At 48.0% G+C, this 20,706-nt stretch overlaps 1 protein-coding gene and 1 long non-coding RNA gene across 2 annotated transcripts in view; one reads left to right on the top strand and one right to left on the bottom strand.

Annotated features, from left to right (window-relative positions):
• The window catches only part of SHISA6 (shisa family member 6), a 295,836-nt gene extending 293,841 nt beyond the window's left edge, over window positions 1-1,995 (bottom strand). Inside the window, exon 1 of the mRNA XM_084764705.1 lies at window positions 1,251-1,995. Coding sequence (XP_084620831.1) covers window positions 1,251-1,894 — 644 coding nt within the window. The 5' untranslated portion in view covers window positions 1,895-1,995. The remainder of the gene's footprint in view (window positions 1-1,250) is intronic.
• Window positions 1,242-17,910, top strand: LOC311587649. Its single transcript, XR_014775930.1, has 2 exons — window positions 1,242-1,346; window positions 17,527-17,910. It is a non-coding gene; the product is annotated as an uncharacterized lncRNA (long non-coding RNA).
• Window positions 17,911-20,706: the final 2,796 nt, after the last annotated feature.

The following is a 20,706-nucleotide window of genomic DNA, read 5'->3' as shown; positions in this document are numbered from 1 at the left end:
GAGTCAGTAAAACCCAGAGGGAGTCTCGTCTTTCCTCCACACCCACACTATCAGGGGGAGAGGCAGAAGCAGCTCTTTCAGCGTGCCTAGAAATGTCTGCCTGCCTTCCTCTTTTCAGCAAGGTAGGGGTGATTAGTGTTCAGAGCAGCGAAGGGAGGGGGGGGGTCTTAAGCCATGCGGATAATAACCGGGGTGCAGACATGAGCTGAAGGGTGGATGGGCCAGGTGGGGCTTGGAGGGTCAACTCCTGAGCCCTGCACTGGGGGGGTTGGGCCTGGGAACTAGGGCAGTGCCCACTCTGTGAGCCAGAAATGGAAGTATTTCCTGGGGCAGGGCTTTCATTGGAGCCACATCAACCCATTCATCTTCACGGGGCCACGGGGGAAGCATAGCTGAGCTCGCATCCTCCGCCTGCTCAGTCCCTAAAGGAGAGGCTGGGCTCCTGCTATATTCCTTTAGCTTTGACTTTCCAAAGATCTCCCTGGGAGCCAGAGACAGGGATGGGGAGTGGGGGGGGGGGAGCGATCAGAGTGGAACCACGGACTATATCATGTTCTAAATGCCTGTTATACATTTTTTGGAAGGGAACAGTCCCCGCTGTCTTTACCATGTGTGCAGGAAAAGATGGCCAGCCGGGGCTGAACACCATCACAAGTGTTAACTCAGAGAGGTCTGCCTTGGAAGAAGTCTTCCAGTCTCAGCTAGAAAGATCAGCGTCCCGCTGTCAACTGGAAATGGGGAGCTTTCTCCCCAATAGAGGCACCCACCCTTTCCAAATCATCCGGATCCTAAGACCTGGGAAAAATCCCAGCCCACACTTAATTCACTATTCTTTTCAGTGAGGTGCCCACACTGCTCACTTCTTTATATTAAGGTGATACTCCAGTTTGATATATATATATACATATATGTTGTACAGCCCATGAAGAATAAAGTCTGGGGATTGAAAAACTGACAAAAGTCATCCCTTGAACATCATGAACTCTATTGACTCATACTTGGTGTTGCAAACCGCTCTAACGGCAGAAGCACGCCTAGCTGCTTCCTACAGGACGCAGGAGAGCCACAGATTTATTGCTCTTAAAGGGAGAGACTGTGGAAGTGGAGAGAGAGAGAGAGAGAGAGAGAGAGAGAGAGAGAGAGAGAGAGAGAGAGAGAGAGAGAGAGAGAGAGAGGTGTGCTTGAAGAGGACAGGACCAGGAAGCTATGTTAAGAGGGGGCAAGGCAGGGCACCCAGCAGCGCCTCTCACCTGTGGATGTTCATCTCTCGAGGAGGGCGGTGGGCCTTGTCATAGGAGACCTTGGCGAAGACACCCGCCACGATGACGAAGGCGATCACCCCGCAGGTGATGTAGACGGTGAAGTTGGTCTTGTCCTTCTCCGGGTCGTACTTGTTCTCGGGCCCCGGCGACACCACCTTAGTGCTGGGCGTCTGCACCCATACCGGGCTTTGGTAGTTAGTGCACTGGCCCTGGTCCAGCTTCTCGTGGCGCTTCTTGCAGCAGAAGCGGTAGTAGCAGGTGCCGCAGCAGTACAAGTAGCCGCTCTCGCTGTTGTTGCACTCGAACTCCTTGTCGTACTGGCCGCTCACATCGTAGTAGCCCCAGCACGTCTCGTAAGTGACGGTCGCGCTAGCAGCCGCCGCCGCCGCCGCGGACTGTCCCCGCCGGCTGCCCGCCTCCGGGACGCCGGACGCCCGGGCGGTGCTGTTCAGCTCGCGGCCGCCCCGGGCCAGGGCGCCCCCCGCACGCCGACCTCCGACGGCTCCCGCGCTCAGGGTCCGGTTAGCCGCGCGGCCGCGGGCGGCGTCTGCGCCGGGCGGCAGGTGCAGGGACGCGAGCGACAGCAGCAGCGACAGCAGCAGAGGCGGCAGCAGGAGGCGGCGCAGCGCCATGGCGGGGCCGGGCGGGAGGGCGCGGGCGGACAACGGGCTGCAGGCCGCTGCCCCGGTCGGCGGGCCGGGCTCCGAGGGCGGCCGCGCGGGCTGAGAAGGAGAGGCGGGCCGGTCAGCGGCGGGGAGATGGCGCCATCGAGGCGCGGGCAGCGGCGGGAGCGCAAGGAGCGGCGGGGCGCGGGCTGCGCGGGGCTCTCAAGCTGCACGCGGGCTCCGCGCTCCCCCTGCGGGCTCCGCGCGCCTGACGGGCAGCCCCATCCCCCGCCCGCGGCAGCAGCGGCCCCGCGCGACCGGCTCAGGCCGGCCCCTAAGCGCGGCTTCCGGAGGCAGCGGCGGCGGCGTGGTCCCGTCCGGGCAGGTCCTGCAAGACGAGACGGGGCAGCGGTCACCGGGTGAGGGGGAGCAGCTAGCGGCCGGGCGTAGAAGGAGCGCGCAGCCCTCGAGGAGTGCGTCCCGGTTGGGACTGTGGCCCGAGGGCGCACAGAGAGCCCCAGAGGGAGCCACCCGGCCGCCAGGCCCTGGTGCGGTGCAGCCGGCCGAGGCTGGGGTCCAGTAGGCAGCCGGGGAGTAAGGCGGCTGCACCTCAGTCACTCACCCTGCACGGCTGCGACTGCAGCAGCGGCGGCTAGGCGGGAGCGCAGCGGCCCGGGCGGGCGAGCGAGCGGAGCCGGGAGCCGCCTGCACTTGTGCCGGAGCGTGTGCGATAGGCGAGAGGGAGACACACGCACTCACACAGCCGCACACGCGGGAGCGCCGCACGGGGAGGGCGGAGAGGGAGGCCAGCCGCTCGCCGCCGCCCACGTTTCCACGCCTGGGCGCCCGGTTGGGGAACGGCAGGACTCCTCTTTGCCTCGCCCCCCCCCCCCCCCCCCGCCAAGCTCCGCGTCACTAAAGCCCGGACACCAGTTAAGCGACGCGGCGTACTAAGCGGGCACAGACGGAGCTCATCCCCACTACCCACGTCCTGGAGCAAGGCCAGAGTGACACCTCTGGAGCCGGCCACAGCAGGGTCAGACCTCCTCTGACATTGCCCTTCCTGCCCTCTGGTGAAATAATCTGCCCCCCCAACACCCCCCCCCCCCTTACCTCAGCCTGGTCTTGCGCTACGAGAAAGCGAGCATGAGTTTCTGCAAGCCTCTGCCTCTCCCTAGTGGTGATGTTTGCAGCCAAGATAAGAGGTCAAACCCATTGCTACAGGTTCCTACACTGAGGCCAGGGGTCAAGTGGCCGTTGGACCTCCAGGTGCGCTGAACGTGGGCTCTTTTCTCCTTCTTCGTCACTCATGCAGGAGTGAGACAGCTCCAGCTCTGAGTGACAGACACTTCGAATTCCCTCTTTTTCCAATTTTTTTTTTCCCAGCGTTGAGGCTGATTTAAAAATAAAACCACCTGAGTTTTAAAGACTCCCTTTGGAAATCCCTACATTCCTGTGCTGAAATCCCGGTGGTTGCTGCTAGGGGAGACAGGTGGGGATTCTGAGAGAGGCATTCCCTGTGACCAGCTTGGCTCAAAGGATGCCTTGAGTCTGACTTTCCAAGCTATGCGGCCACCCCAAGAGGGAGTCAGAGTCTTAAGTTTGGTGTGTGTCCTTGGAGAAGGTGGGGCAATTGACAACAGGAGCAGCAGCCAGCCAAGCTTCTGCCCTGTGTGTCCTGAGTACTCTGTTGGAAGACGAGGACAGGCTATCTGAAGGATGGTAACAGAAACTTCTCTGAAATAGTCCACTCAGTCTTACTCAGGGGGTGCTTCCGGGAGGGCTGGCATGAAATGGATGGGTTGAATTGGGGCTGAAACCCAGATTCCAAGGCAGAAGAGGGACATTTTTACCTGAGATGGGGAGAGGACTTCTGAAAGCTCCCCATGTGTTGCTGTTTCTCAGTCTCCTTCCCCTGCATCTTCTTCCTCTTTCCTCAGTTTGGTCTCTTAATGGTTCTGTTAACAATCACTCTTAGTGCCGATCTAGTAGGAGCTAAGATAGGGAACAAATCACAGCCCCCCCCCCCTTCCCTACGGAGTTCGTTCACAGAGCAGAGAGCCAAACGATTTCTTCGTGGCATGTTTATATTCGTGACGGAGATGGGCACAGCCTATTTTGAGAGCTGGGTACAGGCATCTGGCATAGCCCAGGAGGAAAGCCGGCGAGGGTCAAATACAGTTCTCTGGGTGCTAATGAAATGCATGGTGAAGAATGGCTAAGAGTTAGGAAAGCAAAGGAGAAGGTAAGGGTGCTTCCCGCAGAGACAGGGAAACTGGAAGAGATGAATCTGTGAGGGTGGGTGAGCAAAGCATAAACAGTGGCAAAAAAAAAAAATCCTTGAGGGGCTTCTAAGCGAGGTCAACAGGGCCACTGTAGGCCCTGTCAAAGGATTCGTGTGTATTGAAAAATGGAAAAGCTGTATGTACTGACACTAGGGAAATCTTGGTGGGTTTTAACAGGGGAAGATGCCATCGGGTCTATAGATTTGCTGCATCTTCAAGCCTACTGGAGGAGAGAACATGGACTGAGCTGGACACAGAGGAAGTAGTTTGGGCGCTGTAGTCCGGATGCAGAATGATGGAGCTGTGATGCGGACATGGGGGAAGTGGTGCCTACAGTAGATTCCATAGATACTCAGAAGAGCAGGCTCAAGACAGTGAGCGGCGGTCATGCAGAAGTGCCTTTGAGAGGTCTGCCTGATACTTCCCGGGAGGGAGGGAGGGAGGGGGGGGGGGCGTGAGAATATGAGAATTCAGCAAAGTGTATTTGAAGAAAACAACACTGCACCTTTGAATCTGATTCTAAGCTAGTCTCTTCCTGTCCTCTAGTCCCATCGCTTCCTTAATGCAGAACTTCCATTTGTACACCGTGCCCTGCTCTCCTGTGTAAGTTGCTCTCACGGAAGACTAACAGGATTTTGTTGATGGCGCTGATAAAGGGAAACTGACCAGGTTTCACAGGGGCAACTGTGTGTGCTCACAAATAGTGACATCAGCAGTCACAGAAATGGTGTTTAGGTTGGCTAAGATGTGCGAAGTCCTTCATTCCAACCCCCTTAGTGGTGCGCTCTTTACTGACGCCCAGCCTGTTCACCCTTTGGGGTTGACCAGGTGACTTGCCTTCCACCGTGCTTACCCCTAACTCCAGCTCATTCCCCCTTTTTTTTCAACATTGGATCCTTAACAGTACTGAAACATTCTTTCTTTGTGCATTTGCCCCCACTTCAATGTGCCAGAGAAGAACCGTCTTACCCTAAACCCACATCAAAATTCCAAAGCCCTAAGGCTATGGGGACAGTACCCCCATCCTTATTTCTAAAAGGTGTTCACTTGGTCTGAGCCAGCTTTAGTAACTGGGATTGGTTAAGGAAGACCCGTATGTGATCTAGTTGTGGCCAGTGTACATAAAGGTTTTGGGGTGGAGTGTTTGGGTGGATTTCCTTGCTGTTAAAAATAGTGGCGATCCCTCCCTTTTGAGCATGATTGCTCTCAGTGGCAGCAGGTGAGTTGGAAGTGAAATTCAACTTGATAGCCTTCAGGCAAACAGTGGAATTGCAACAGGTGGGCCTCCTGTAAAAGGCAGTGTCCTGCATGGTTTTTGTTTTGGTTTGGTTTTTTGTTTTGGTTTGGGTTGTTGTTGTTATTTTTGTTGTTGTTGTTGTTGTTGTTGTTGTTAACTCTGCACCAGCTAGAGTCATCTAGAGGGGAAACATAAATGAGCAAATGCTTTGGTAAGGCTGGCCTCTAGGCAAGACTGAGGAAGATTTTCTTAACTTGGTGATTAATGTGGAAGGCCTAACCCATTGTGTGTGGTGCCACCCTTGGGCACATATTCCTGGGTGGATGAGAAAGCAGACTAAGCAAGATGTAGAGAGCAGACCAGTGAGCAGCAGCAGACACCACCCTGCCCCGCCCTGCCCTGCCCCACCTCGCCCCCTCCACCCAGCCCCCCCCAATTTCCCCTCCCCCCATGGCCTATTCAGTTACTGCCCTGACTCCCTTTGATGGACTCTGATGTGGAAGTGAAAGATAAAATAAACTGTTTCCTCCCCAAGTTGTTTTTAGATATGGCGTTTTGGTTTGTTTTGTTTTTTTAATAACAATAGAAACCTTAAGTGAGGCAGGAAGATAAATGGACAAGCAGTGTTCATTCAGTGAGTTGTGAGCAGAAATTGGGTGTGGTCTTCCTGAGGCAGAGCATCTAATTGCACTAGCATCATGTTCCCCAGTTCTTGTTTCCTTGAGACACAGTGATCAGCAGGCATCTGTACGAGCGTAGTTTTGTTGCCCAGGGTCCTTAACTGACCTCAGCAGAGACAGCATGGAAGATAAAGCAGGCACTTTTTCTTTTTTCCTTCTTTCTTTCTTTTTTTTTTTTTCTTTTTTCTTTCTTTCTTTTTTCCCCCTGAGACAGGGTTTCAATGTGTTCCTTTGGGTGTCCTGGAACTCACTCTGTAGACCAGGCTGGCCTCGAACCCAGAGAGATAGAGAGATCCACCTGTCTCTGAATTTCAAGTGCTGGGATTAAAGTCACATGCCAGCACTGCCCAGCTACTTCTGCTTTTTTTTTTTTTTAAGCCTCTAGAATTAAAGTCTAATTCATCCTGGCTGATGCTCTGAGGATGATGGATGGAGCAGTGTAGCTACCCACGGACTTATGCCCAGAGCCCTCTCCTAGCAATGTGGGGTAAACTCTCGCTCCGTCCTCAAGCCTATTTGAATGTGGACTTTCCTCTAAGTGTAGCCAATAGCATTCCCAATATATGAATTGCATCTTGTCTTTCTTTATTTGGACTTTTCTCTAGGCTCTTGAATTAGCTATGCTACTTTGTACTGACCTATCAGTTCTATGGGCTTCAGGTTTCACCTTTATAAAGGGGGGGGGGGGGAACCAAAGCATAGCTCAGGGATTATGTCTTTTCTCACTATGAACTTTACCATGGCCTTGAAGCATGATCTTGGCCCCAAAGGCGGGGTGTGATCTGGTCTTCGGCTGTCCTAAGCCCATTTCCTTTTACTCTGCTTTGTCTTGCTCCCCACCCCCACCCCCCCTCCTCCATCCCCCTTAACCCCCCCCCTCCCCGCCACACTGGTACTCTTCTCTCTGATAGCCTTTGTATTAGCTGGGTTCTCTGCCCACATCCCCTTCTTGCAGGCAAGTGTGGGATTCTTTCTTCCCACCCTGTAGTCTCTGCTTAAGTATGACAAATGGAAATGGTGCAGCACCCATACCCAGCGCCTCTTCCACTTGTCTTGGGTGTGTGCCTCCCCCGACACGGTTTTCCATCACAGCATCTATCACTGATCGACTTCAAGCAATTCTGTTCTCTCCATCCAGCTTGAATACCTGCTTTTCATTCAGCTTTGTTTATTCTTGTGTTCTAGATGCCCACAACCATGACAGACACCCGTAGTCTATGACGGACACTGAAAGACTCCCCTCAGATCCTCGGGGGGGGGGGGGGGAAGGGGGACAGTGGTCCATGGTTTCAGAAAAATCATTGCCTCTGGGCACATACCAGCTTCCTCAAGAGGCCCTCATCCAGTGACTGGTTACAGTGGAGCTGCCAGTGTGTAGCCATTTTAGCCCCAAACAAAAAGCTCTGGTAAGCTGATTTTGTCTAACGTCCCAGAGCATCCTGGAAGCAAGGTTTCATCCAGTCTGTCTCAAGCCTGCCCAAAGCTGTTTGTTCCCCCATTTTTATCGGTGTTGCTCGGCAGATCTTGTATCCACATCAGTTTCAGGAGTTCGGATCCCGTGCCACAAGGCATTCAGAAACGCGTACATTGAATGGATGTGTCTCAGTCCCCCATTTCCCTCAGTGCCATCCTTGTTAGCAAGTGCACGGCGGTGTTTGCTCTACCCTCTGTAGTGACAAGTTAGAAACTATCTCCTAAGGCCACCAATTCTGATGTTAAATATAACAGAAACCTAGACTACATTAGCTTTCGTTAGTGTTGCTGGTGGGCAAATCAATTTGTTGGCTCATACCAAGCTTGTAGCTTAGAGTGGTCCTCATCTTAGGATGACATTTTTGCATTCAGGTGAAATACTGCATATGCACGTTAGCTCATATGAAAACATTCAAGCCCATTACTCCTGACTGTGCATTTTGGGGACATTCCTGTGCCATATGAAGTTTCAGAGGCGCACTGTCCCTCCTCTTTACTGTAGAGGCTTGCTTTCCTCCGTTCTCATTCCAAGGGATCTGCATGAGGTCCTGTGTGTCTCACGCTGCAGCAAAAGACATGTTAGTCAGCCTCGATACTCAGGACGAGGTGGTGACAGAAACTCATTGGGTGAGATAAGCAACAGAATTCATATGAGCAAGGCAGGAATGAAGTTCACTCCTTCCCCACAAATGGCCTATGACTACTAGGGATTCTCATGGGAAGCTGAAGAGAGGAGCTGGTCTGGGACTAGCTGAGCCAAGAGAATGCAGAGAAACGTGGTCCCATTAACCCCATTCGAGTCTTGGGTATAGCATCAACTGAAGTCTGCCTATTGCTGTGCTTTTAAATTTGCATTTGTCATGTGGATTTCCCCACCAAGACTAAATTTACCTGTATGTATCTGTTCCTTCCCCCTGGTGCTCCTAGGGAACTGCAGCTCCTAGGCCTAAATGATCCTGTACATCCCGATGACGTCAGCCTAAATGATCCTGTACATCCCAATGACGTCAACTGTGAAAGGCCCTCACTACTCATATCTCACACCTGCTGATTTGCTCCTCCTGTCCTCAGCCGTAGAGCTCACTCACTTGCTGTAAACAGAACAGAGCATGTGTCTGCTTACTCAAAGGAAGGCTGTGCTTCCTCTTCCAGCTTGAACTAAGGCTGATAAGCTGTGAGGTTGATCATACTAAGATCTCTTGGGTTGTGAAAAGAAAGCCCAGCGAATAGAAGCTGAGTAGAACAGGGATGTATTTTCTCAGGTAATAAATAGAGGGCGACCAAGCTGGTCTAAAGAACCCAAAACTTCTCGCAGGTTCCCTTAGTAAGGGTTGCCGTCGTCGTGGTGCCTCTTCACAATAAAACCCTAAGACGTGTACAACAAAGCCGGCGGGGAGTGGGGAGGGGGGCATATTAACTGTTCCAGAGAATGAGTTGATCTTACCAGACACAGTGTCCAAGGAGCACATCAACCTCAACCGTAGGTTTGAAATTTCTCAGGAGCATGGTATTCTAATAGAGCCTTCCAGAGAGACAAGATTTGGGGATCCAGGTAATTATCAGCACAGAACAATGCATAGGAGCCAGTATGGCAGCCATCACACAGAGTCAGGTGTGGGGGTGGCATTTATCTGTAAACAACTGAAATCATGTGGGCTCTCCAGGAACGATGGCCACTCATGTAGCTCACGGAGTCAATACAGGCAACACCAGTGTGGACATTTGTTCTGTTATGTGGCTGACAGCAGTAGAGACTGGAGGGGCTAGAAGCCACCCTAAGTCTTATGTGCACTACAGACTTTGAGTGGGGTAGCCTAGGCCACTGTTATGTTTTCTGTCTTAGAGGTGACATAGGTGGAGTCATTGATAGGAATAAGGAAAGCATAGAGAGAGAGGCTTTGAGAAGATGACTGAGAGGGAAATACATTTCAACCCATTTCTCAGGAAGAGAAAAAGAAAGAAAGAAAGAAAGAAAGAAAGAAAGAAAGAGGTCTATTTATTTTCTTTTGAACCTGGAGCTGATGTCATGACTTGCTCTGCCTAAGAGAATGCAGTAGGAAACACACTGTGCCTGCTCTGCTTCCCCCCCCACCCACCCACCCAAGAGGCCTAACATACCTACTTCTGCAGTTCTGGGATCTAGCTCTCCTGGAATAAACCTGGGTTACCTAGACTATCTAACAATAAGAAAGTCCATGAAAATATAACCTAGGGTTTGAGAAAACAGCTTGAACATTTTATTTCCACTCAAGCTCCCAAAGGAGTATAGCCCTGTACCGAGCCAATGTAAAACCAGAAAAACACAACCAGCTGAGCCCCAACCAAAAGGCAATAGATCCCAGGAATTCCAGGTGTTTTAGGTCATTCAGTGCCGTGGTGTGTTAGTGCATCCTAGGTACCAGCTGAGTCAAATCCAAGAGTTCAGATTCAAAGCAGGCAGGGTGTAGGAGTAACTTCTGGCCACCCAGGTATCTGATGCCCTGTTTGTCAGTTATTTTCCTAGACTGAATAACAGAGTGCCGCAAATTGGGAGGTTTCAATAACAGAAACACACTTATTCATGGTTCAAGGGATTGGCGGCTTATCAGTACAAAAAGGCCTTTGTCCTTGGCCAAGCCTGTTGCTGGCTGGCTTCTTGTTCATACAGTGGTATTCCCATTTGCATGTCTATCTCCAAATTCTACCCCACCCCCCGCTTTTTTTTTTTTTAAAGGAACCTAGATACCAACGTAGGTGAACCTGGGAATGGTTATCCTTTTCCATGCCCTGTCCATGACTCACACACCTGCTCTGGTGAGATGCAGGAGATTCGGAATCAGAACCAGAATGGGTTGGCCCCAATTTTGTTCACCTAGTGAGTGGAGTGACAGGAAGTTTGCACGGCACATTCTTACAACTCTAAATGTGACATTGCAGAGTCAGATAAAGCACACAGGAATTCACATCCCCTGGATTATTTTTTGGTCTAAGCCAGACACGTGAAAGCAAGGATGACTTCAAATTATCCTTATGGCTAGTCTATCAAGAGATTAACTCATCTTTAGGTTCATTTTTTATTTATTTTTATCATGTATCCAGTCATTAGATTAAATATTTAACTGCTCAATACTATGTACTAGTCACTAAGTAGAGCCTGGAAGGTACACAGAAGTAGATTATACTCTCTGAACTGCAATCTGCTACCCACCTTCATGGAGCCACCTTCCTTCATCCTATTGCATCTCAAAGGCTGGGAGGAAGAAGAGCAGGCCTCTCTGAGAGCATATTGGAAATGACTTTTCCTCCTGGATGAATGCCCAGCCGCTCCATAGAGCATGGATTCTCTTCATTAGGTCAGCAACTACAGGATGAGAAAGATGCCTTTGAAGATTCAAAGCGCCTCATGAGATGTCCTAGAAACATAACTGAATGGGCTGATGCATGGGTCACTGGTTTGCTCAGTGTTTTAGCAGCTTGTAGAGGGATGGCCCCCCAAGAGGATGCTTTGCTGTTGGTACAGTCCAGAATCATCCAATGTCGTTTCTTCATGTTTGATGCAACAAGGCAAAAGTGCTTAGAGTCCTGCTGGTTAGAATTGATAAAGATCTTAAAAGTAAGATGTGATTATAGCATCCAACAAATACAAGTTCTGTGTTTCTTCTAACATGCACACACATATATATAAAAATAAAGAAGTCCTGTATATCCACATGTTTTAGGCCATAAGACAGCCCATTTTAGTCATGTGTTCCCTGGGTGAATTTGTAATGAACTATTTTCAACACACATTTATCTGGGTCTGTTGAATGTAATTTTTCTACATAATATTTCAGTTCATTCCTGTTCCATACCATAACTCCCCCATCCTGTGCCCACAGCAGACATCACTAATCAATTATAGAACCCCTTCCTGCTGAGACCGGTTATGGCCTCAGAAAACCTGCCAACATACAGAGCTCCAAATAGCCAGCAGGCATTAACTGTAGTTGGAATTAGCACACAGAATTAATCCTATTTGCCTAACAGCTCAGTGAGAGATGGCAGTCAGAGTAGTTCAAGCATGGCTTTATTATTTTATGTAGACATGGGCTTGAGAATTCTGTTCTAACTAGGCAGCTTTATTGTGTGAAAGTAAAACATTTATGAAACGAAAAGGAAGGCCTGCAAAAGACACCAACAGTGTGAACTAAAAGATGCCACTGCTGTTCAGCTCAAGGAGATACACATTGGTTTTTGCTCTTCCTGAGAAGGTGGTAACAAAGAATGTGCCAAAATAATACAGGGGAAAAAAATTCCATGCCACCACTCCCAAATATGCCTGCATAGATTCTGGGCCTCACTGACACATTTGCCCTTTGGTCAGATATTTTACTCAAAACCACAATGAATTAATATGCCAAAATATATTCCCTCAAAAAAAAATAAAAGTCCAGTAATAAGTACATTATACACAGATGAGATATTTTCTTGGCCCAAAATTCATATCGATCACGCCCCACTTCTAGAAAGTGTATTTTACGTCTCTTGTCATTCAGCTCACCTTGAGCTCCATTTCTGACGACTGTGAAACATACCACACAAAGTAGTATTTTTAGTAGAAAAAAAAATACATATAATTTTTAAAATGTGCTTTAATGTCCTTTAAAGAGACAAAAGAGAGAGAGAGAGAGAGAGAGAGAGATTGTAATTACATCTCACCCACTGATCTAATCCTGACCAGGCACAAACTTGCCATTAATATAGTCAAATGACTGGGCGACAATTCCCAATTCTCTGTCAGGAAGTGGACACCGGTTTGCTGGGCCATCTGTTGGTCCAGTGCCAGGAAAGGGTGAATTACTCAATAGGCGAGTGCGGTCATTAAAAGAACTGAGGTCACTGGGCTGAAAAGGACCAATTTTGTTATCGTTACCTAGCATCAGATTTCAAAATTGCTAATTGGGTCCTGGAATTGCTTCAATGGGCAGATGCCTAGCCTGACATTGGAGGCCCTGATCAATGTGCTGCATAACAGCATCATGGTGTGTGGAGGCGGGATTTGTTAGAGTTATCAGTTAAAAGAGGGATATCTCATGCAAGGATGCTTGGTGAGGAAATTGATAGATGATCTGAGGACCTTAAGGGAAAAAAAAAACAACTCTGAGGATCTATCTAGCTTATTTTTACAAGCCCTATCCCATTTCACACTCTTGTTCGTTCTCCAGGCCCTGCTACAGAGCTATCACCTACAGATAAGTCCTGGGGACAGCAGATGAGCTTCCTACAAATCCTCTACCATGATGACTCCCCTGCTAGCAAGAATACCAAGGGCTGAAGAAGAAGGTTATGGCCATATTAGCGTGGCGGCAGAGACAACTACAGGCTTGTGGAAAGTCATATTATCAAAGTGAGAGACAGGGCCTGGGATGACCCTGAGACATGTAATACTGGCGCTGTGCTCAGGCCACTTAAAATGGGCAGTCGTCAGTGAAAGCACATGAGGAAAAGGAAGCAGAAGACTCGTTTGGAACCAGGCAATCAGCCCAGACAGTTTACACTGAAGAAAGAGGTCAAGGCAGGCCAGTGAATTAAACTCAGCAGACAGGAAGGCCGCAGAGCACGAAAGATGATTCAATGTCCATCTAGTGGCTGGGAATAAGGACATCCACAAGAACTGACAGGCAGGGCAAGGCATTGTCACTGGGTTGAGTTCCACTGACAGTGACCCCAGCTATGAAATGCCTCGCAAACTCTCAGCACAGAAGATACTAGTTTCAAGCCATGGGTTCTCTGCTTCTTGGAGATGCTGGAGGTACAGCTGCAGGACTGGAGAAATCCAAGTGTCAAGAGAACCCGTCCTAAGTGACCTCTGCTGGCTGGATGGGCTGGCCATACATTTCTCCTAAACCAGTGGTTCTCAGCCTTCCTGATGCCATGAACCTTTAATACAGTTCCTCATGTTGTGGTGACCCCCCCTCCCCCAACACACACACACACACACATACACACACACCATAAAATGATTTTTGCTGCTACTTCACAACTATAATTTTTCTACTATTATGAATCATAGTGTAAAGATTTTTAGAGACAGAGAGGTTTGCCAAAGGGGTCATGACGCAGGTTGGGACAGGTTGGGAACCACTTCTTTACATCATTTTCACCCCAAACTTGTCTGAAAGGTCTCCCAGTCACCAGTCTGGATGCCGCAAGTACACTGCTTGCATGATGCATGACTGAAAGCACCTAGTTGGCTGTTAACTGATTTTTGTCATTACACTCTTCATCCTAATTTTTTGGCTTGATAGCTTTCTCAAAATTTTTTCCTATCTATGTTTCCATTTTTGCTTATGTCCCCATTGGATATTCTAAGACAATCAATTTCAGGATATACAAATTCTTCTAAGAAGTACATATGATTTTCTAAGAAAGAAATTTTGATAGTGGAATAAAGGACTCGGTCTTAATTCTTATGTCTATGATTTCAATGTCCCGTCTCAGAATCTCAGACAGTACCTTCTGTATCATGTTCTCCTCACAAAAAGTGGACTAAAACTGTGAGCTAAATCTTAGCTATGCAGAGAGGTACTGCCTTGTGTGCCACGCCCTGGCTTGGGCATTCAAATGGTTTTCTTTTTTGTTTGTTGTTTGTTTGTTTGTTTGTTTTTTCGAGGCAGGGTTTCTCTGTATAGCCTTGACTGTCCTGGACTCACAGTGATCTATCTGCCAGCCTCTGCCTTCTGCCCGGCTAAATGTATCCTTAATGTGTAATCAATTTGAAAACTCAAAAGTCCAATAAAAGTATTAGATTTTTGTTGTAGTTTTGTCAAATCTCTCAACTCCATCAAAGCAGAAGGGCAGGGTCAAAAGTCAAACTAAACCAGTTCTGGCAGCAAGGGACATGGCAATTTTAGAAACACAGGACATGTCCTCCATGACATTAAAATCTCACCCAATTCCTACTTATCTTTATGTACAAGTAGAGCGGGGATGGAAGCAATGTGGCAGTTATCTGCTTTATTGAATTAATTATCCAGATATTTGGACAAATGCAATTATAAAGCCTTGCTTCTCTGAGCCTATCTAGACACACGCTTGCTTCTGGCATATAAACATCACCCGGAGCACAGTCCTTGTGCGGACAGCTGCCCTGTGGAGAACAAGTGCCCTAAGCAGCTCCCGCAATTAGTCCTGTGTGCTGCTGACTTTGTCACCAGCCCCACTGACAGCAGACTCCAAGTAAAGCAATGAACAGTTCCACATTTTCATTTCTACTGTTAACAGTTGCTACCCAAGCAGAGACACCCCCACCCCATCCAGGATGCTGGAGCCTAAAACTCAAGTGATCCCAGCTAGCAAATTAAACAATAAACCCAGTGAACCAGGCCACGCTTTTATTACCAAGAGAGTAACACCTTTTAATTGGTTAACACAACAAATAGAGAGGTGGCAGCTTTGGGAAGCAGGCTCTGGATCCATCCGCTCACCCATTAGCGCGATTTGAGAAAACAAAACCCCCTCCTTACCTAATTTAGAAGCTGTGACTTTGATTAGGAAATAAGGGGTCACATAGGGAGACTCCAGAGACAGCAACTGAAAAGGAAGGTGGCTTCCAGCTGCTAAGAACTGAATTTACTAGGATATCTTCTTAAAGGTATGTGTAATTGAGTGAAATTAACTTCATCAGTTCAACGGTACAAAGAAAACGTCATTCTTACAGGAAGTCAAGGAAAGACAAGGCCCCACTTCTCAGGATGCACATGAAAGAGCTAAGTTTGGAGTTTGAATAACGTGTATATCAACTTCATGGACCCATCCCCAAATTTGCTTCCTTGGCTCAGTTACTCTACTCTATCAATAATGCCATACAAATGAATTGCATAGCTGAAAATACTGCTTGTACTTCTAAAGGAGACCACCTGGAATTACAAATGTTAGGCAACAATGTATTTTAAAAGTATTGCTGTGGCCCTTATAATGAAAAGGTTGGCTGTGGAGGAGGCTCTGAATGAGCATTGTCAAGGGTCTTTTTTTTTTTTTTCAACCTGGATCCAGTTCTACGCTATAGTTGTCATTCATAGAGAAGAACCAAAGTGGCGCGTCAACTGCAGCCCCTACTTCATTCTGTTCTCTTAGATTCTCTCCAGGGTCCCTTTTCCACTTCAAATCCCACCCAGACCTCCGCACTTTGTTTAGCTGTTGTAGCTTAGGTTCCTCCAGAGCCGTGGTCCTCAACCTTCCTAACACTGCAACCGTCTAATACAATTCCTCATGTCGTGGTGACCCCCAACCATCAGATTATTTCATTGCTACTTCATGACTATAATTTTGCTACTGTTATAAATTATAAGGTTCATAAATATCTGATATACAGGATATATGATATGTGATCCCTGTGAAAAGGCCATTGGACCCTATAGTGGTCGTGAGGCAAAGGTTTGAGAATCACTCTGCTCTAGTGTCTAGACTGACAAGAAATCTTAACAGCTTTGAAGAGTACTGCTGGGCTGTTTGGTAAAAGATCCGACAACCGGGGCTTGTCTGACAGTTTTTCTCACAGACTTGGACTAAGGAGTTTGAGGAGGAAGACTACCAGTGTGGTACCACTTGTACAAATGCTACACGCCGTTAACAATGGTGCCGATCTTGACCAGCAGTAGCAAGACAGTGTTGCTGACGGTTCTCTGTATGCTTTGGAAGTTTTTCTGTGTGCCACACACAGAATGAGTGGGCGTGTATCTCCATAAATTATCTGAAAGATTTCACACCCGGTTTCGCCTTCTCTACTTATTCACATGTTTGATTGTTTATCTACAGCAGCGGAGACTTGCGGGTATTTATACTTTAGGTTGTTTAATATTGCATATATTACATTATTCATTTTCATCCTCAAATTCTTGCAGCTTTGTCCACTGAGTTCTCCAGTAGCTGGTTTGTATGTCAATTAGGCACATCTTCTAGGTTTTTAAATTCGTGTTGTGATTGCTTTTCAAGCACTTTTTTCCTCCCCAGAAACACATGGTCCTCCAGCTTTGCTTGTGTATTTCTCATACCAGCCCTAGACTTGGTCTTCCTCAAAGTCTTCCTGATTCTGTTAGTTGAAGAACGTGATTATTTCTCTTAATTTTCCTTGGCACTGTCTCTCCAGTCCTTCCATATCCTGTTAGGTTCACAATTATTTCCCACTGGGTTCTTTAGTAGCCCCTGGAGTGCCTTCCAAAACTATCACAAAGATGCCTGGAAGATGGATGCACTTCATCCACTGGGACCCCCTTCTTTCACATCTCCCGCTTCTCCACTTCTACTAACATTGACATTTCTCCCTCTCCGCACCAGCAAGTGCCAATAGTAAATTAATAGGAAAACCATGCAGTGGCTATTAAGAGAAGTGAGCTCAAACTATCTCAAATGACATATTATTTTTTAATTAATGCTGCTCCCCTTTTCTCACTTTCCCAGACACATTAATGCAGCAAGAATCGTGTTGACATCTGAGAAAACAAATGGGGGAGAATAGCAGTTTAAAGGGAGGGGGTGAGTGCCCCCCACCCCCAATCTGCGTATGCTCCGGGGCAGCTCCCAATGTGCATGTGCATGCGGAATATCGGAGTGCAGTGTGGAAGTCTCGTTGGAGTTCCACCTGCTGCGGGAACACATTTCCTCTGTGACTGGCAGTGATTCTTATTTTCCATCATTCTGGAAGCATTTGAAGAAGAAGCCCTGCTGCTGGGCTCCCTGCAACTACATGCACAGCCGGGTTACAGCGAGCACTGAGTACTTTATTCTTCACCCCCTCTCTTTATTTGGAGAACTGGTACTCCCCTATCTCTAGGAAAGTCAGCCATTAGACTCAGCCAAGTATTTGTCAGCACCCATGGTTAACATGAGCAACTCATCAGAGACAGAACATTCCAGAAACACAAAGTCATACATATTGGCAGACTATACAGTGGCAGTTATGTGTTATCTTATATACATAGACTCTGGCTTTATTAATTTCTTTTTTTTTTATTATTTATCTTCTAGAGCTAGGCATGGTGGTGCATGGCTGTCATCTCAGCAACTGGAAGAAAAAAACAAGAGGATTACAAGTTCAAGTCCAACAAGTGGGAGGCCAACCTGAGCCTCACACTTTCAAGGTCTGCATAGGCTATGTGGAGAGTTCAAGGCCAACTTAGACTATGTAGAAAGAGCACGTCACAACTGTGTGTGTTGGCACATGCCTGTAATCCCAGCCCTCAGGGAAGCAGAGGCAGGTGGATCTCTGTGAGTTCAAGGCCAGCCTACAAAGTGAATCCAGAACAGCCAAGGAAACCCTGTCTTGAAAAAACAAAAAACAGAACAAAGCAAAAAAGAAAGACCTTGTCACAACAAGGCAAAAACCACACCAACAAAATCTGCCTTTTTTTTTCTAGACATGTGTACTTATTTACCATCTCCTAATTTGATAAGCAATATATAAATGCATTCTTATTTTGTAAAAATAAAAACATTGTAGATCAAGTCAAAGTTCCCTTTAACAGACACACTGTACCTACCCTCTACCCTCTCCTACAATGCATCTAGGCCACTTTCCTATCCCAAATCCTGAGGCATATTTTTCCAGAGGGGGAAAAATGGTTTATTAAAAAGTAGATGCTTGACTTCAGGGCTGTCTAATTTAAAGCAGTCCAGCTGACAGTCAAGGCCTCACTCTGTCCTTCTCCCTTTCTCACTCCCCTGTCACTTGGCTGGAGTTGGTGATAATATTCCAGAGAGTGCTCAGAATGTGGATGAGCCAAGGTGGCTCGCCTTAAAACAGAATCATCAGAGCTCTAGAGAAAGCCTGAGGCTGGCCAAGGTGTACCAAAGTCCTCACTAATTCATCCAGACTGGACCAGGTCAAAGAAGACAGACCTAGAAATGAGCAAGGATACTAAAATCACCAAAGGATGCTGTAGGGAGAAGATGCAAAACTGAGGGAAAAGATCCAGACAGGGGGCAACAAAAGTCTGGTTCTTAGCCCAGGGGAGACCTCCTCAAAGCAAAGCAAAGATGCAGACTGGCAGGTGAATGAATCAAGGACCAAAGATGCCTTTTTCCCAGAGGAGCAGTTCATGCTGACCAGGGCTTGTTTACATGGATAACCTGCTGCACCTTTTGTGACATTGCAACCCAGAAGCTCCTGTTGTACCCTAAAAGTCTCAAAGCCTTTTGGGGGGAGTAACCTTTTTCAAGATTCTCTGTATTGATCCCAAAGATTCCCGGAGGACTCAGCAGGTTGAGAAAAGGGCATGCTTATGTGTGTTTGCCAGAGGGAGTTCTTCCTGTTCTGGAAAACAGAAGCAAGATTTGTTTTTCTAAGCTTTCATGTGCTTCTCTTGCTTGTCCTACGTATGTGCCCTTCTCCCTTGCAGACCCACGGCATCAGTCCCTGGGGAAGAGCGGCGGCTGCTCTGATACAGAGCAGATGCATGAAGTCTGTTTTGGAAAGGAAGTGAGGAGGACCTTCTGGCCTTCAAAATCCTGCACTGTGTATACAGCAGGACAGAGAGCCAGGCATTATGGGGAAAGAGCCATTTCTTCCCTGTTCCCTGTTCACACATCCCTGGCAATAGACAAGCCCAGAGAGCTCCAAGCACAGGAGTATGGGCAGAAAGACAGAAGCTCAAGTTGGTCCCATTGTTTTAACATCTGAATGTTGCCATAGAGACAAGAGAAATGAAGAGGGGAGACGAGAGATGACTGGACACATGGCCCAGCCCTATTGGCCCCTCTAGCTATTCTTTAAGAGATTAACAGAGATGCAATAAAACTTTAGGATGACTGAGTGAGAAGCCATTGTGAATTAGGGGACATCAGTGATGACGAAGGCTCCAGACAAGTACTTTCTGGGGAAGGGAGACAAAGAAAAGGCATTGGGTGGCTGGCAGCAATGACAGGATTTCGATATTTGGGGTGCGCTAGTGAAGTTTCTTAGTTGTGAATCAGGTTATTAGCTGCTTTGAAGCAGATGCGCTTGGTTGTGTTTTCTTCTGTGTTACCACGTATGAGGATAAGTTTTACTTGCTTACAAATCAAGCAATTAAGTCAATTCTGAGGACTCTGCTGGGTTTGTATGTCAAGAGACTCTTTGGGCCTGGTGTCCATTTTAAATTACTTTTATGGTATCTAACTACACATATATAAACACAATGGTGATAGATGATTGATTAGATAAATGATAGACAGACCTTTATAATATATAAATCACAACAGTGTGCAATGGGAGGCATTGAAATCGTGGTGGTGGTGGCTTGGGCTGGGTCCTCTCCGAGTCTGGCTTGCTCCCTTGAGCTGCGCTTGTACCATTTATTGCCCTGAAAGCAGCTGGGAGGAAGAAAGAGTGGGCTCATAGCAGACACTGAGAGGCAAGGGTGTGAGCATGAGGGGGCAGAGGGAAGGCATACTAAGTAAGAGCACCAACAAGGACCAAGAGGAAGCCAAGGTAGAGACAGATTCCAGGTCCTGAACCAAGCAAGGAGGAGAGGGCCAAAGCACAGGCATAACCACAGACATCAGCTTCGACCACCAATAAGGAATCTGGTGACAGGATCCCCCAAGCTTCATAGATGCCCATTGAAAGGGCTCCAGGCAGCCCAAGCATGGCAAGCAGGGCTCTGGCAGGCCTTGTCCTTCTCCCCAGCTCCCTCTCCCTTGCAAAACAAAACAAACAGACAGACAAACAAAACTTTAAATTACAGTCCTAAAGCTAGCCATCCAGGCCCAGACCCTTATTTGGCCCCTTCCTCCTCCTGTGGCACCACCAACGTCCAGCTATCAAAGTACTGAAGTCCAGCAATCAAAAGCTCTCTTTGGCTCACCTAACTAACATGCCAATTAAAGTTGAACACCTCATCCTAATATGGGTGTTCCCATTTACCTGTATAATCTGCCATTTGCCTATGGGCCACTGTCTGCCTCCTCTCTGTCTAGAGGCAGTCTTTTGCTCCCCTCCAGGACAAATGTCCTTTCCCCCCTCTCTAATACCCTTCCCTTCTCCCTCACCCCCTTTGTCTCTTATTCCCTGCCATTTGTCTCTTTGGGGCAAATAAATCTCCTTAGTGCTGAGAACTTGGTCCTGGGGCGTCCTGAGCCAGTACCAATCCTTTCACACATCACATAGACCTGAGAAGCAGCCTAGGCCTGACCCTCCCCCACCCCCAGCCTTCCCAGAAGGTCTCATAA

The sequence above is a fragment of the Acomys minous genome (genome assembly GCF_964271855.1).
Source record: "Acomys minous genome assembly, chromosome: 16".
Classification (NCBI taxonomy): domain Eukaryota; kingdom Metazoa; phylum Chordata; class Mammalia; order Rodentia; family Muridae; genus Acomys; species Acomys minous.
Note: the sequence above shows the minus strand (reverse complement) of the source record. Positions and strands in the feature narration are given on the sequence as shown.